At 40.6% G+C, this 14,619-nt stretch overlaps 1 protein-coding gene across 6 annotated transcripts in view; it reads right to left on the bottom strand.

Moving 5' to 3' along the window:
- The window catches only part of LOC118214760 (transcription factor 12-like), a 100,115-nt gene extending 88,343 nt beyond the window's left edge, over positions 1-11,772 (bottom strand). For 3 of the 6 annotated variants that reach the window (XM_035394951.1, XM_035394955.1, XM_035394954.1), the window contains exons 1-3: positions 11,589-11,772; positions 10,575-10,667; positions 10,055-10,127 (exon numbers count right to left, since the gene is read on the bottom strand). In XM_035394951.1, coding sequence (XP_035250842.1) covers positions 10,055-10,127; positions 10,575-10,646 — 145 coding nt within the window. In that variant the 5' untranslated portion in view covers positions 10,647-10,667; positions 11,589-11,772. Of the gene's footprint in view, positions 1-849; positions 893-10,054; positions 10,128-10,574; positions 10,668-10,818; positions 10,928-11,388; positions 11,510-11,588 lie in introns of those variants that run through there. The other 3 variants (XM_035394952.1, XM_035394953.1, XM_035394957.1) reach the window with 3 other exon arrangements.
- Positions 11,773-14,619: the final 2,847 nt, after the last annotated feature.

The following is a 14,619-nucleotide window of genomic DNA, read 5'->3' as shown; positions in this document are numbered from 1 at the left end:
TTAATCAGTTAGTATACCACAAATACAAAAATCCTGCATGCTCAAGTACACAACACCGTCTACACTACACTTGCACCCATCCTGTGAAAGCACTCCCACTTCACCTAGCTACTTCAGTCCCAGCAGACAAGCTTCTCTCAGCAGAGGGATTGTTTGTCAGCGAGCGGAACTCTCATAATCTTCCTGACCACTGAAAAAGAATAGGCTTGACAGTAAGATGCTGACCATTAACACATAATTACAATTATTTTTAAGGATTTGTGGAAAAATCAAGTTCGCAGGCCACAGATGAAGTGTTGAGGTTTTATTGCTGGCAGTGTAAACATTCATTAGGCTAATTTCTTTTTTTAAGTAAATAGGTGGCCATTTATGGCCTTCAAGCTCAACTGGATGTGTAGCCAGGTAGCTTACTAAGATCCACCTTTCACCTTAGCACAAAATTCAGGCCACCAGACAGGCATGATACAACACAATATAACTGATGACATCAATCACTCGAGCTAATGGGGCACGAGGGGAAAAAATATGAGACTCAATGGGGGACCCAAAAAATGCTTTACGTCATGCCTTTCCAACACAATGATCCCCATTCATTCCTCTCATCCCCCTACCTCTCCTTTTTTTGGGGGAAAAATGAGTCAAAATACAGCAGGATTATGCTCCAACATTATGCTCCAGGCCTCTGTATAACAGCCTCGGAAGTGGAGGGTAACATATAGCCTACATCCGTAAGAAGGCAGCATCCAGCTCCAAGTGTGGCGCAGTAAAGGAATAAACAGCCCAATCACACTATACAGAGAAAAGGCAGATAAAATGAATGTCAATTGAGAGGAAATGGTTAGTACTCACTGCATTCAGTTGTTTTTTTCCCCTCCATTTCATGCTTTTGATTTGTACTGACAGCCGTGGGCACATTTTGGCAACGTCTTTGTCGGCATGCAGCCGAGGTGAAACAACCACAGAACTGCCAAGTGCATGCACACGCATCCAATTATGACATCATGATGAACAAAGCTGTCTTCAGGGTGCCTGCATTTCAGCAACAAATAACAGTATATCGCTCCTAATTAGCCTACTACTATCATACCAAATGCCCTATTCTTTTTGAATAATTCTTTCCCCTAGGTGACTCACAATACAGAAGCTAGCTTTATTCTTTAATATCAAAACTGCTGTGACCCTAGACTGTCACAAAGCAACAACTACCTTCCCAACCTAACAGAGGGTGTTTCAGCATGTGCTTCGGTTGTTCCTCAAAAATGCAGGCCTGGATCAGTTACTGGTTTCATCAGTGTGTAGATGGGTTTAGCTATTCGAATGTGCTATCCAGCTGTTGTATTTCTGTTAGGCAGTTACTGATATAGCACAAGCACTAGCTGGCTCCCCAGGGGCCCTCCACCACAGGGGCCCTCCACCACCCACCACTGCCTCCTAAATAAAACTGCTCCACCTCTGGCCTCTGAGCCAGTTACCGAGCCCATTACTTGAGCAGTGGCAGAAAACCCAGATGTGAAGCTTTGGAACAGTTCAGCTGTGTTTCCACGGCGGCCTTTCTGAGCTAAGAGAAAGGAGAACTGTTCAAGCTGGTGCCAAGACAAACACTATTCTCTTTACAACTTCATCAGAATGACATCAGCACAATACATATATCTACAGTGGGTGCACTTACACACCATAAGTTGAGCACCTTATTTTTGGCAGAAACTAGGGTGCGGCTTGTTTGTTGATTTTCTGAACTAATTTCCGGTTCGTATACTTGCCAGTAGAAACGTGCAGCTGTACACTCGAAAAGTAATTAATTTGCAGACAGCTCAAGCTCAAAACACTGATACTACACCATGACAGAAGTGGGCAAGATAATAATGGTATTGTAGCAACCCTAGTTGGTTGGATGCAGATTTGGAAGTGGACACTCATACATGTCATAACAGGGTTCCATTTTTTGGGTAGGAGCAGTTAGGAACAGTAGCTAAAATTGAATGTCACCACTCCCCTCATCCTGCCTTCAAAATCGTTTCAGATATTTGTCTCTGTGTCTGAGTTAACTTAGAAGCAAGCTACCCTGCCATCTTGGAGCTAAAATAAAGTAACATAGCAATAACTAAAAAACAAAGGGAGGATCTGGTTAACTAGTACTACTTTACGAAGTTACAAACTACAATTACATTAGTCTTTTAGCAGCTTACAATATAGGAGAAACGTAAGTGCATTTACCTTATTAATATGAGCAATAGTAACAGGTATAGCTTAATTAATTTCACTATGTTAACCAAGAGCCAAAGTACAGATTCTAAATACATACAGAACATACCCATAGCACAGATAGCAAGCTAGTTAGATAGGCATACATAGTGACACTGTATCTATTATCACTGAATTGGCAATATTCTACCATCACACAGTAATGCTATCGACACTGAGGGAGTCCTCTACTCGATTCTGACCATTTGTTCACATCATCCTCCCAATCCCAAATCCTGTGAGAATATGGGATAGATTTTCCATCCAATTTGATCAGATTATTCCCAGGTAGACATTCCTGTTAACTAGCTAGCTTGAATTAACAAAAGGAAAATGCACTTAGCAGTTTAGGTTAAGGGTCATGCATTGGGTGAACTCTCTAAAGGACAGAAGTGAGGCAGTCCACATATTTTGTGCGTTGAGCCTGGCTCACAGCGATTTAAAAATGTGTTGGATGCATTCAATCTTTTGTGATTTAAAACACTCTTGTTAGAATTTTATTTACAGCAAATAAGGTTTGTTCTGAGTGAAGTACGAGCTCATGAACACCATATAAGGTGCTTGCACCTACCATCATTTGGGGTGGTCATATTTTCTAGTGTACAGTACTTTGACGGTTTAACCTCTTGAAATAACTAAAATGATGCAAAGGCTGTGCCAAGTAACCTGCCTTCAAAGGACCTTCATTGCTATGGCAACAGCATGGTTCTTGGCAACCACAAATCGGGAGGCGACCTGCGATACGTAAAGGAAAGATGTCCAGACCCCTCCCTGATTGAAACCTGACTGCAGAGGTGGATGCATTCTGACAGGGTAAAGAAGAAAGTAAAATAAATAAATAAATAAATAAATAAATAAATGACCCCAATCCAAACTGGTGGGATTTCAACGCATCAAAAAATAAAAAAATAAATAAAAACCCCACAAGTGGCCAAATGGTTCAGAGAGCAGACTGCAGGCTATCTAAAAATAAGCAGCTGCTGCAGGACGAATATAAGAGCCTTCCACATGACAACGGGGCTTAACAAATGAAAGAAGGCTTATTAAACACAGGTGCAGAGGAGTTCTGTCAGGATATGTATGCTGGAGTGAAAACATTTTTTTTGTGCCAAAATATATACCCACATATTGAAAATGCAATATGCACTCTGGAATCAGTCTGGAATGCTTCTCCTCTACCTTATACAGAAAGTAACCCGCCACCTCCACCCCCTCCTCACTCAACACCTTGTCTTGCAAGTTTTGCAACGGAAATGTTTTGATACGCCAGTGCGACAAATGAGGCGTTTGACTTGAAAGCTGATTTGCATAAGCACGCCCCCAACAATCAGTGGTTTGGTGGACTGATATCAGCAAGACAGAGAAACAGGCTCGGAGTCATCCCGAGAGACAACGGCTTCCTGAGAAAGGCACAAAAAAAGAGTTCCGATTTGTCTTGCACGTATTTCAGACCCACTAAAAGGGGGCTTCTTTGCTTACAAACATTCCAGTTGCTTCAAAATATTTCGTTTTAAATGAAAAGGGACACATAAAAGAGAATGGAAGGCTTGTTTTTTTTAAAAATGGAAAATGAAAACACATCATTTGCAATTCCTATGCAAAGGCTCTGAAGATTAGCTGAGCTCAGGTTGGATTTTGTCAGCTTTTATATCTCCATGCCATTCACTCTGCTCTCAATGCTACGGTTCATCTTTTTTGTTTTGTGTAAGAAATGATCTGGAAAAGCCTGCAATGTTCCTTCTGCAGTTATCCCCAAAATTATATTTAAAAAAACTATTAAAATTCTAATCCCTCAACCTTCTTAATGAATAATAATTCTGAATAAAATAACCGTTTGCTTGTACCGGCACATTAATAATTAATCAGCGCGTGCAACGCTTCCTTTAATCCGCACACTTCCATCAGCAAGGCACCAAAACCCAAGAGTAAGGCACAAAGTCACTGAAAACATGGCAGGAAACTGCGCTGTCTACTAAAAGTGCAGAAAAGACACACCACGCTACCAATGGGAACAGGAATAGAGGCATATACAAGCATGAGCACATGCACAAGACTCTCCTTTCACCATTTCCCCCCATTTATTATTATCAATCACGTGTGTCACTAACACAGGGCTCTACAGCGCTCCCATTTTATGAGTATTTGCTCCTGAAAACTGATGTGTGCGTACTGGAAAAATAATTTAGGAGCACATGCACTAATTGGGATGCATTAGCATGCGCCTAAATTTTTCTACTTAAGAACACATATGCTTCTTGGAAAAAATGTTAGTATAGAGCCCTCTAGCATGTTTAAAAAAAACCACTATGTTCATCATGGATTATTTTCATTAGGCTAAATATTCAATTAACCTTAATCCATGAAGTCCCAAAATGAAATAATGAATTTGGCAGGTTAGATCGTACGTGCCTGTACATGTTAGGAAAGAACAGTATGAGGGTGCAGTTGCTTGCTTCTGGCCCCATTGCTTTTACATTCACTGGTGAGCGCAGTGATTTGAGATCAGGCCAAATCGCCTGAGGAGCAGTAACTTGTGCTGTTTCTGAGATATCTGGAGGCAAATGAAGACGGTTCTCATGTTTCCTCCTCAACGGATGGGAAACTACCACCAGCCACGAGTGCATCATCAGAGTGCAGCACAGTTGTCCTTTCAGAATTAGCATTTTATACTCGAGAATCTGATTAAATGTGATCATGGGAGTTCCCGAAGAAGTGTCTTCATCTTGTAAACCACAAAGGGAAAGCAGCAGAATGTTCCTTTCACACAACCCAGACTCAGCCCGAGTTCAAACTGCAGTAGTTGTCTTCTTGTCCTCTAATTTTGCTTACTTTTCATACAAATAGGCTACCGCAAAAAAAAAAAAAAAACATGAATAGAAATGACTGCCATTTTTTTTATAGTTATTCACAATCTTTCCAATGTCCACTCATTAGAGGAATCAAAATGGCAAACAGGGTTTAAATCTTGATCTGCAGAAACTCCCACACCAACATTTCCATGAAGCCAGGGGGGCCAAAGCTATGACATCCATCACACGGATGAAGCTGACAGCCATTGGGCACAATATTATTTGGCCTCTCCCATTAAAATCATTAAATAGTACATGCCCATTTCTGTCAAAACTCCAAATTTAATTATGCAACAGCTGCAGACATTCATGTAATCCATGCACGTGAATATATGTGCACCACCAGCTATATCATTCCATGACAAGCAGTAGTGAACATACTCAGATGCACAACAGTGCACCGTTGACCTAGAGCTGTTATCCACTTCTCAATCTGATGCCAAGGGCATGTCCACGTTTCAGCTTTTAAAATGATAGAACTATGTAGCCCCCCCCCCCCCCCCCCGCCGGTACACAGTTGGCCCAAGTCAAAAAATCCTGGACATGCCACCATCCGATGCATCTGCTTGCTAACCTGGATCCAGACTGCATGGAATGGAGTTCCTCAGCCACATCTGGTGGAGTGGCACATTTCTCAGAGCCACAGAGGCTGGTCACCACGCGATGGGACCGCATTAAATTTACCCCCAAGCGTGCGGCCCGAACGCCCGAAACACGGGCCGCATACGCCGTGGTTCCTCTGAAGCAGGGAGTCTGACGGGGGGAAGGGAACCGTTCGCTCGTGAAGCACAGACCTCGCAGATCTGCCAAGTTTATGTGACGACATCACTTCCTGTCAAGGCCCACTTCCAGCACTGCAAGCCAAGCTGGGTGTGTTTTCTCCTTTTTTATTCCAACCTTTCTTGGAGAGTTTATTTTTCTGAAACATCGCCCGTGAGGCTACTTTCAGTTTGCTTTTCATTTGCTTGTTTACTTGTAAATCGCAGATGGTGTGAGCAATAGCATTTTTGATGTGTCTTTGTGCAGATATACAGCCCGGTTTGACCTTTTCAATGTACTCAGTGCTTTTTCCTCTTTCCACTGATCTTTTTCAAAATGAGTTAAACATGGAGGGGCAGGTGCTCAATCACAAATGTGTTTGTAATCAACCCACATTTCATTATAATTCAAACCACAGACGCTGTCTTCAGGTTTAAGGACGACGCCATTCAGTGCGGATGTGCTGGCTGACGCATATCTTACAACAAGAGGAGAGCTGGGATACTACAAGAGGCAATCTGCTGAATGTGTGAGTAAGTAGTAGGCCAGAAAAGCAGTAGGACAGCTAACCAGCTCCGGGTTTGAAAGGGGGTTAGACTATCACCCGACTCTGGGCCAAGCAGGGGGTACAGGCTACCCAAAACTCTCACTGGCTCATATTAATCCTTATTTAAAAGTTTAAAAGTGCCACTAGAAGGTGCAGTTCGGAGTGGTATAAACTTTGTTTACCGCTATCTTTTTTGGTCCTTTCTTTATTTCAAAAGAATAAAACAGATATCTGTGCTGGCACTGGTCTATAACTCATGAGGACTTTGATTTAATTTTACAAAATGATCCAAATAAATAATTAAACTGACAATATGATCTGTAAATTCATATCCAGGATAATACAAACTTCAGAGCTGTTTAGTGGGAGAGAGGTTAGGGTTTCAATGGTTTAGAATCCTATCTGTGCAGGTCAAATGCACTGGGCATTAGATCAAGTCGCACTATATGTACCAGAGCCAAACACATCCATTTCTCATGGCTTCCAAAATTAAAATCATTATTATCTACACTATTACTTTTTGCCACAAACTATCATCCATAAGACAGCTGAACTTCACAATGTTAACTTGCAGGGGCTGCTGGATGGCTCATCCTGTTAAGATACTGTTCTAGTACATGGACCAGCCCCATGGTCTGACAATAAGTCCGGACCCTGCCAGATCCCCCCACCGCAGGGCAACACACAACTGGCTCTAGCATTGCCCAGGGATGGGAGGGTTTCAGTCACCTGGGGTGACTGCATAGGACCGCATACCCTTGAGCCCCGCTGGTCAACCAGGCCCCTGCAAACACAGGACTGGACACACCCCTGACCCCACGCTGGTTGACCAGGCCCCTGCAAGCACTGGACCGCACACCCCTGACCCCACGCTGGTAAACCAGGCCTCTGCAAGCACTGGACCGCACACCCCTGACCCCACGCTGGTAAACCAGGCCTCTGCAAGCACAGGACCACACACCCCTGACCCCACGCTGGTTGACCAGGCCCATGCAAGCTCACCGGTTGAGCTGCATATTGAGTCTCTTCCTCTGACTCATGTCTGTGTGAGCGCAGCTCACGCACTGCAGTGCCATAAGAAACAGCAGCTCACATTCCATGCTTCACATGCCCGTCTGCGCTCTCCTGTACCAACACTCGCACGGCAGTGTGAGCATGATTGGCCATTTCAAATTGTGGAGAAAAATAGGAGAAACCATAAAAATCAATGTCAGCTTTGATCAATGTGTGCAGAAGCATCCAAAAGGATTTTCTGAGTGAAGCTACACCCATACAAACACTAACAATAATAAGAACAGTGGAAAATTTTATTAAAGACTAATACATTAACACATTTTTGCAATTCTTTCAGAAAAAAGCAATTAAAATCATGTTATAAATTGTACAATTGATTTAAAAAGCAAAACACACAAAATGTAGAAATACAACTGGGTAGTAGTGTGTCAATTTTGTCCAAAAAATGGCTTCTAAAAATAAATCTAGTCAACTCTCATCAAGTGAGTACTGTAGATTTATCTGAAAGACACATTATGGTTTTCTGAAGTGATGTATAATAGTGTAAATTATTTGAATACACCCCAGAGACCATTTGGTCCTGAACCTTGAAATCCTCTAAGTCCCTCCTCTATTGCTTAGGTAGTGTGAAGTCCATTTAGCAATTATCTCATCCTCTGGCAAAGACACAGGAACACTGGTCTGTCCAATGACATTGCACCAGTGTATAAATGCAGTTTTGGAGTACAATTGTTTACAATTTGTATATCTTCTGTTGAACGACCCTACTCTGTATTTTAAAATTTCATTTTTATCTCAATGCAATTTTCTATTGCATGTTTTCTGTAAGGTGATTATGAGTGAAAACACTTCTCTGGCTAGTTTCTGAAGTAAAACAGACCCAGCTACATGATTCCGTCACTGACCAGGTAGAGCCTAATTTGGTACATAAAAGCAACCCATGTGCATGAAATAACTTCTACAAAGTCTGAAATTCTGCATTTCTTTTTTCGTTTTATTCATTTATTTTGCTCTCAAACAAATTACAACAATTACACAGACAGGATCACAAAAGCCTCCTTTTGCCTGCTCTGTCTCAGTGTTGGGTTATCCACACAAAAGTGTGTCCTTTATGGTGCAGATAACTGTACAAGCACCGCTTTGTTGCCATATACAACACAAGTATTCAAGAAGCATAATGTGTGATTGTTTCCTTTCGCCAGAAGCTGATCAGACAATGTATCTGTTTAGGGTTAAGGTCCCACAACATGCACACTCAACAAAAGATACCCATTAAGGATAGAGACTTAAGTAAAGCTTTTCTGAACTACTCTGTCAGTATAATAACAAGGCAAATTGCACCACCATAACCCTAACCACCCTGCTCCCCTTGGCCCCTTCCCAAACACGCACACTTGCGGGTATACACACACACACACACACACAGGTACCGGTACATATATATTTTAAATATCACTGACATTTGCAAGGTGACATTTTAAAATAGGTATCCAGCCTGCAGAGCTGAGGAAACAAAGACATTGCCTACTTTTAAACAACTCAACTCCAGCAAGGCTAATGCAGCAGAAATAAATGTTGACCAGAGTTTCAGTATTTACACAGAAACTGTAAACAGTGACTTACTTAATAAAAAAGGAAACTATCCCAATATTGACTTTTAAAAAGCCCCCAAACGTAAATTGTTTATTGAAGAACAACATTAAGAATAATTAGGCATTAGGATGTGCTCACACAAACTCTTCTTAGTACCTGTACAAAAACAGTGTAACAGCAAGCTGTAAAACATTGCACATTTATTTAGTCAGCACAGATGGGGCTTCTCCTCAGGGTAATTTTGCATATTAAAGTGTCTCACTCCATCCACAGAGAGGAACCGTTAAAACACACCGACAGACATAATATTCATTTCAAATATCAGCTCCTATCTTTCCATTTTACTTCTTCCAATACTTTCACCCCAAAGGCATTGGGGACAATAAAATCTTATCTCAAAAGTCATTAAAGACAAACATACTATAGTTTCCAGTGTTGGACAGGTCTCTGCCACACAAAAGTTACAAGACGGTCATGGTTGAATAATGCTTACCTAAAGTGTGGTTCACTTCTACAGACTTGAGAGAGTGATTCTATGCCAATCGCGGACAAACATAAAACATTTCATTTTATCCTGGCATGTTAGCTTCATGCCAGGATAAAAAAAAACTGACTGTCACATACAATTAGTAATTCTTAAGACAAAACACAGCTCTGCGCCATCAATCCCCTATTAATTCTCACCGCCAACAAATTTGCATATTACAACAATTAACGACTGAAGCAACACGCAAAGATTTAGCTTTATTCAATACTTGTCCTTATCTCGGTGAGTTAGAAATTGGATAATTGTTATTTCCCATTCATAAATGTGTAGTTTCGCTAGTTAATTTTGGTGATCGCTGAACTCCGTGAAGACAAACAACCACTTTCTATAATAATTAATTAAAACCAATATTATAAAGAATAGTAGATTGAATCCAGGCATTTATTCTTTGAAAATGGGAAAGATTAGCAAAACCAACATGGTTGTAAACAACAAGGGAATGATTACTGTAGGAATATGAAGCCAACAGGCATTGCACTGTCACAAGCAGAAATGAGGTCCTACCTGATGCGCTAAACTGGCTGCTCCCCAGGGTGGTTGGCCTGTTTTTCCCACTGTTTACCGGTGGAGAAAACATCTATTGGGAGAAAAGATCTTTATTCTTCACATCCCTTTATTCATTTTCGTTTTTAAATGCTAAAATGTTTGCGGGCCAACATCGACTGAAAACATATATTTTTAAATACATGCACAATGAAGTTTGAGTATAAAGTTTATTTCATAATAAAACGCAAACAACATTTTTCAATGCGTGAAAACAGTTCCTAGGATTTAACTTCACAATTGCGTGTGCGTGCATGTCTATTTGCGTGTGTTCCTTGACACACGCAGTAGCCTACTTAATCTGACGAGGTCTAGACATAACATCAAAGTTTTGCCAAAATCAATTAACCCAAAAGCAAGCTACCACCATCCCATTTTATATCTGCTGAAGCCAACTGCATAATCCTTTCCCTTATGGGAAATTACAATAAATAGTATAAACATAAATAATTGAAGAGATAAAATTGGTACAACATCCTACCGCGCTAAAATCCAGCAGATCACTCAATTCCTTGTCTGTTCCAATAGCGGCAATCCGCTGCTGAGTGTTCATTCTTGCGGTCCTTAACTAAACCTAGAAAACAAGTAGCGAAACGTATTAACAGCATTAGTTCCCCGTATTCGATCAATAAAAATGTGACTATAACAATCAAGCAAGTTAAATGCATAAATAAACGGCCAATTGTTTAAAAATAAAACTGCACATGACAAATTCAACAAATCACCTCCGTTACCGCTTGATTTCTTATACAGTAAATTATTATTTTCATAGGTAAACTAGAATAGGCTACGTGTAGACTAAATTCTTCAGGGACGCTTCAACTAGCACTCCTGCCAATGGAACTAAGGAACAGAATCTGGCTTTGTGGAGGCGCACTGCATTACGTACGGTTAACTGTGTGCCTAAAACCGACTGAAAAGAAATACCAGGGGAGCTATTAGGGCATATCTCCCGACTAAAAATCAATACATTTATAAAATGCATAAACTAAATTTGCGCAGAGCATTGCTACCCAAACATTCCCCTGTCATTCACTACAAGAGCATCATGTCGTTTTTGTCCGCTATAGTCACTGTAGGCCTAATTATCAATGTTAATCTTGTAATAAGTAACATACAATCTTAGAAATGTAACAAGTAATTCCATGACCAACACTCCGCAGGATTATTTACTGGTCATACTGTAGCAGGTTGACAAAGTCGTTTGCAGGCTACCCAAATCTGTAGGATTTAATCATTTGCTGAGAATACTGATAGGCTATAACTTATTCCATGCATATAAAAAGAATACAAACCTCCATGTTAAATCTTAAAATGCAAATTGTAAGTGTGATCCTGACCTAACAGAAAAACACGTAGCCTTTGCCAGACCCTATAAGTACTAAAGCGAATGCCAACCCCTTACTCAAAACCAGCTCTGTGGTCTCTCTTCAATCCCAACTTCTTTCACCCAGTCCGAAACCCTTTACCCGGCTCCCTGCATATTTTTTTTTACCTTTCCCGTTGCAAAATCCAACTAGGGCGATCGGATGTGGAAATGGAAGCGTTGTTTTCCTTCTTCTCAGCGGGCAGAGTTTGCGATCACGGTGTTTGCAACAATAATTTACAAAATATTCCCTGAATGTAACTTGCGAGTTTCCCTTAGGCAGACATTTTTGCTTAGCAAACCTCAGCACCACGTTGACGTTCGGTTTTGTATCCTTCCGCCAAACGGAGCCAAATTACATTTCGTTTAACCCCTCAGACACAGACCGGAGGGATGTATTGACTGTGCTAGACAACTTGCTTTCAACTTTTTTTTAATTGGCACCGACTTAAATAATTAGCTAATATTGTGAGAAACACAGACACATTTTAAAGTAAATGTCATTAGTAGCCAACATGTAGCCTATAAAACAGAAATACAGGCTAAATAGGCTAAACTGAACAAGCAGACAATTATTTTTGTACAAAACGGCTTAAACACTATTGATAATTCAGATATTTTACAATTTATTGGGAACGAGAACTAAAGCGATTACCTCCAGACAATATGCCAATGTTGCTACAGTTCAATGTAAAATAAAGAACAATAACGATAATAAAAATGTGGTTGTTGTAGGCTTTGTACGCGTTTGGTGTAGCCGACAGGATACCATCACAAATTATAGACACGCTGACGCTATTCCGCAGCTGATATTAGCTGTTACCTTGATGCGAATATTTCAAAAAGCTATCGTACAGTTGGTATTAGTTGACTTGTTGAAAATATTTCAGTGCGCAACATTTAAATTCATTCAATTCAAATCTGATCTGCCCATTTTACATTTCAGAGGCTTTTATAGATAGTTCAAAGGGCCGCAAGTTGAAAGCAGAAATGACCAGGGTCTGCAGTTGACTGACCTTCAACTACAGATATTGTTGTTGGAATTTTATAATATACATTGAATCATACTGCATGAACACATGCAGGCCAAATATTTAGTGTTTATTCAAATTCTGCTGGATTTTATGCCCTACATAATGTATAATGTCCACTAAGATGTAAATAGTTTTATAACGCTTCCTCAGTCTTGCGTTAAAAAAAACAAAACGTATTACTCTAACTGTCCATTATGTGTTATAGCTACACATTTGACGGTGAATTTCCTCGCACAACATTAAAAACGAAGAAAACATTTAACAATGCACTTGAACTACTTTTCCTTCTGCGGAGGCGGAGTAAGGGGGAGTGGCGTGCTACGGTCAATGTTTTGCTGTCAGTGGTTGACAGCAGATTACTCGCTGACTCTGTAGTAAGACCTCAACCCATCAGCAGGAATGCATGGTGAATAGAACCACACAAAACAGAAACATAAACGCGTCCTTGCGTTTTCTTGTGATTTTTTGCTACTGTATATCAGACGCGGACTACTGTAGCAATTCTGGTATTGTGTCAATATCGTTAATGGGCAAACAAACATCAAAAGGTTGCGGTGTGCACATGTTTAAAATGGGGAATGAGCTACATGAACTCTGAATTAATAAGGCCTTCTACAAATAATCCTTGTTTTATATGAAGAGTTATGTGGTGTACGTGTGATGCAGTTACTGGTCCCAAGCATTCTCAATTCATATTCATTTGTAACTCAGTTTATTTTGTATTCTTTGCTAGAACTACATTAGCTTACAATAAGTCTCATTTCCTAAGACACTTTCATTATTTCCGTTAAGCTGTGTTAAAATGATTTTCAATGATGCTCAATAACTCCGGAACACTACAATGAATGTATTTCTTAATATTTCAGTATTATCATGGTGAAGTGTGTGTGCGAGCGTGTGTTATATGTAAGCGTTGCATTTATTAAAAGGTGTAGTATAAAATTCTTAAAATTAACAACAGTTTTATTTCTCAGATGAGCGCTTGTCTAGAAAAGGCGATTGACAATACGGGACTTGGGCATGTAACTTGCCGCTTGTAGTGGCAAGCAACTGTCTGTGTAATACATAGTGCCACCTGTTGGAGGAATTGACACCAGTCAATTTGCCACTGCTCTATAGTTCAATTCTCCCCTTAGAGCGCCATCTCCTGGTGCTAAATAGTTAACTGTACATCAATCACATTTTTCCCATTCGTATTTTTGCACTCGCATTGTTATCCTACAGATCCTGACGATATTCCTCTCTATCTTTTATGCCTGAAGGAGGCTGTGCAATGGAATTTTATTAAAACGCACATAGTGCGACTCAGTGCTACTTCGGTTGTGTGAAATGTACGTGTGATCACATATTTATTCATTAATTTTTATTTTATTTCTCTTTTTTGGGGGGTGGGGGGGGGGGGGGGGGGGGGGGGTAGAGAGGAGGGTTAGCTATCCTTTTGAGATTGGAGAGCGCGACATGTGACATACCCAAAAAGATACCGTTCCACCCTGTGTTTTAAAAGAATCATCCCCCCTGTCCTGTCTTTTCAGTCTCCCATTATCTCTCTGAAAACTCATCATCTGTCACCGTGAGGAGACCTGCAGTGACAAAGCGCAGATTTGATGATGTTATCATCAATCAACTGCTTTACAACTCAAAGTCACATCCATCAGAGCTATTCTCAGGAGCAGGTCCTCCTTTGCTATTAAATTATTCAAGGAAGACATGGGTTCAGTGACCAATCTATACACACACACACAAACACACACACACAGAGTGTGTGTGTGTGAGAGAGAGAGAGAGAGAGAGAGAGAGAGAGGGGGGGGGGGGGGCAGACACACTCATATGTATTCATTGTAACTGTCACTAGCATGCACATTTTAAATAAACTCTGGTCAGTGTCCATCTTATCTACTGTATGATGTCCATGTACAGTGTCCAATGTAATTCTCTTGCATAAGGTAAGCATTTGGGAAACATTGGTCATTAACCTGAGAGACACACAGGGTTTTCCCCTCTTCAGTATGTTACTAATAGATCTAGTTCTGAATCTGTGCTATCTGGCAGACTCAGATTAGTTATTGCTTTCTTAAATATCCTGCTGACAGCATTGGTAGCTGGAACAATTGTGACATCCTCATTCT

This window comes from Anguilla anguilla, chromosome 16, assembly GCF_013347855.1.
Source record: "Anguilla anguilla isolate fAngAng1 chromosome 16, fAngAng1.pri, whole genome shotgun sequence".
Lineage (NCBI taxonomy): Eukaryota > Metazoa > Chordata > Actinopteri > Anguilliformes > Anguillidae > Anguilla > Anguilla anguilla.
Note: the sequence above shows the minus strand (reverse complement) of the source record. Positions and strands in the feature narration are given on the sequence as shown.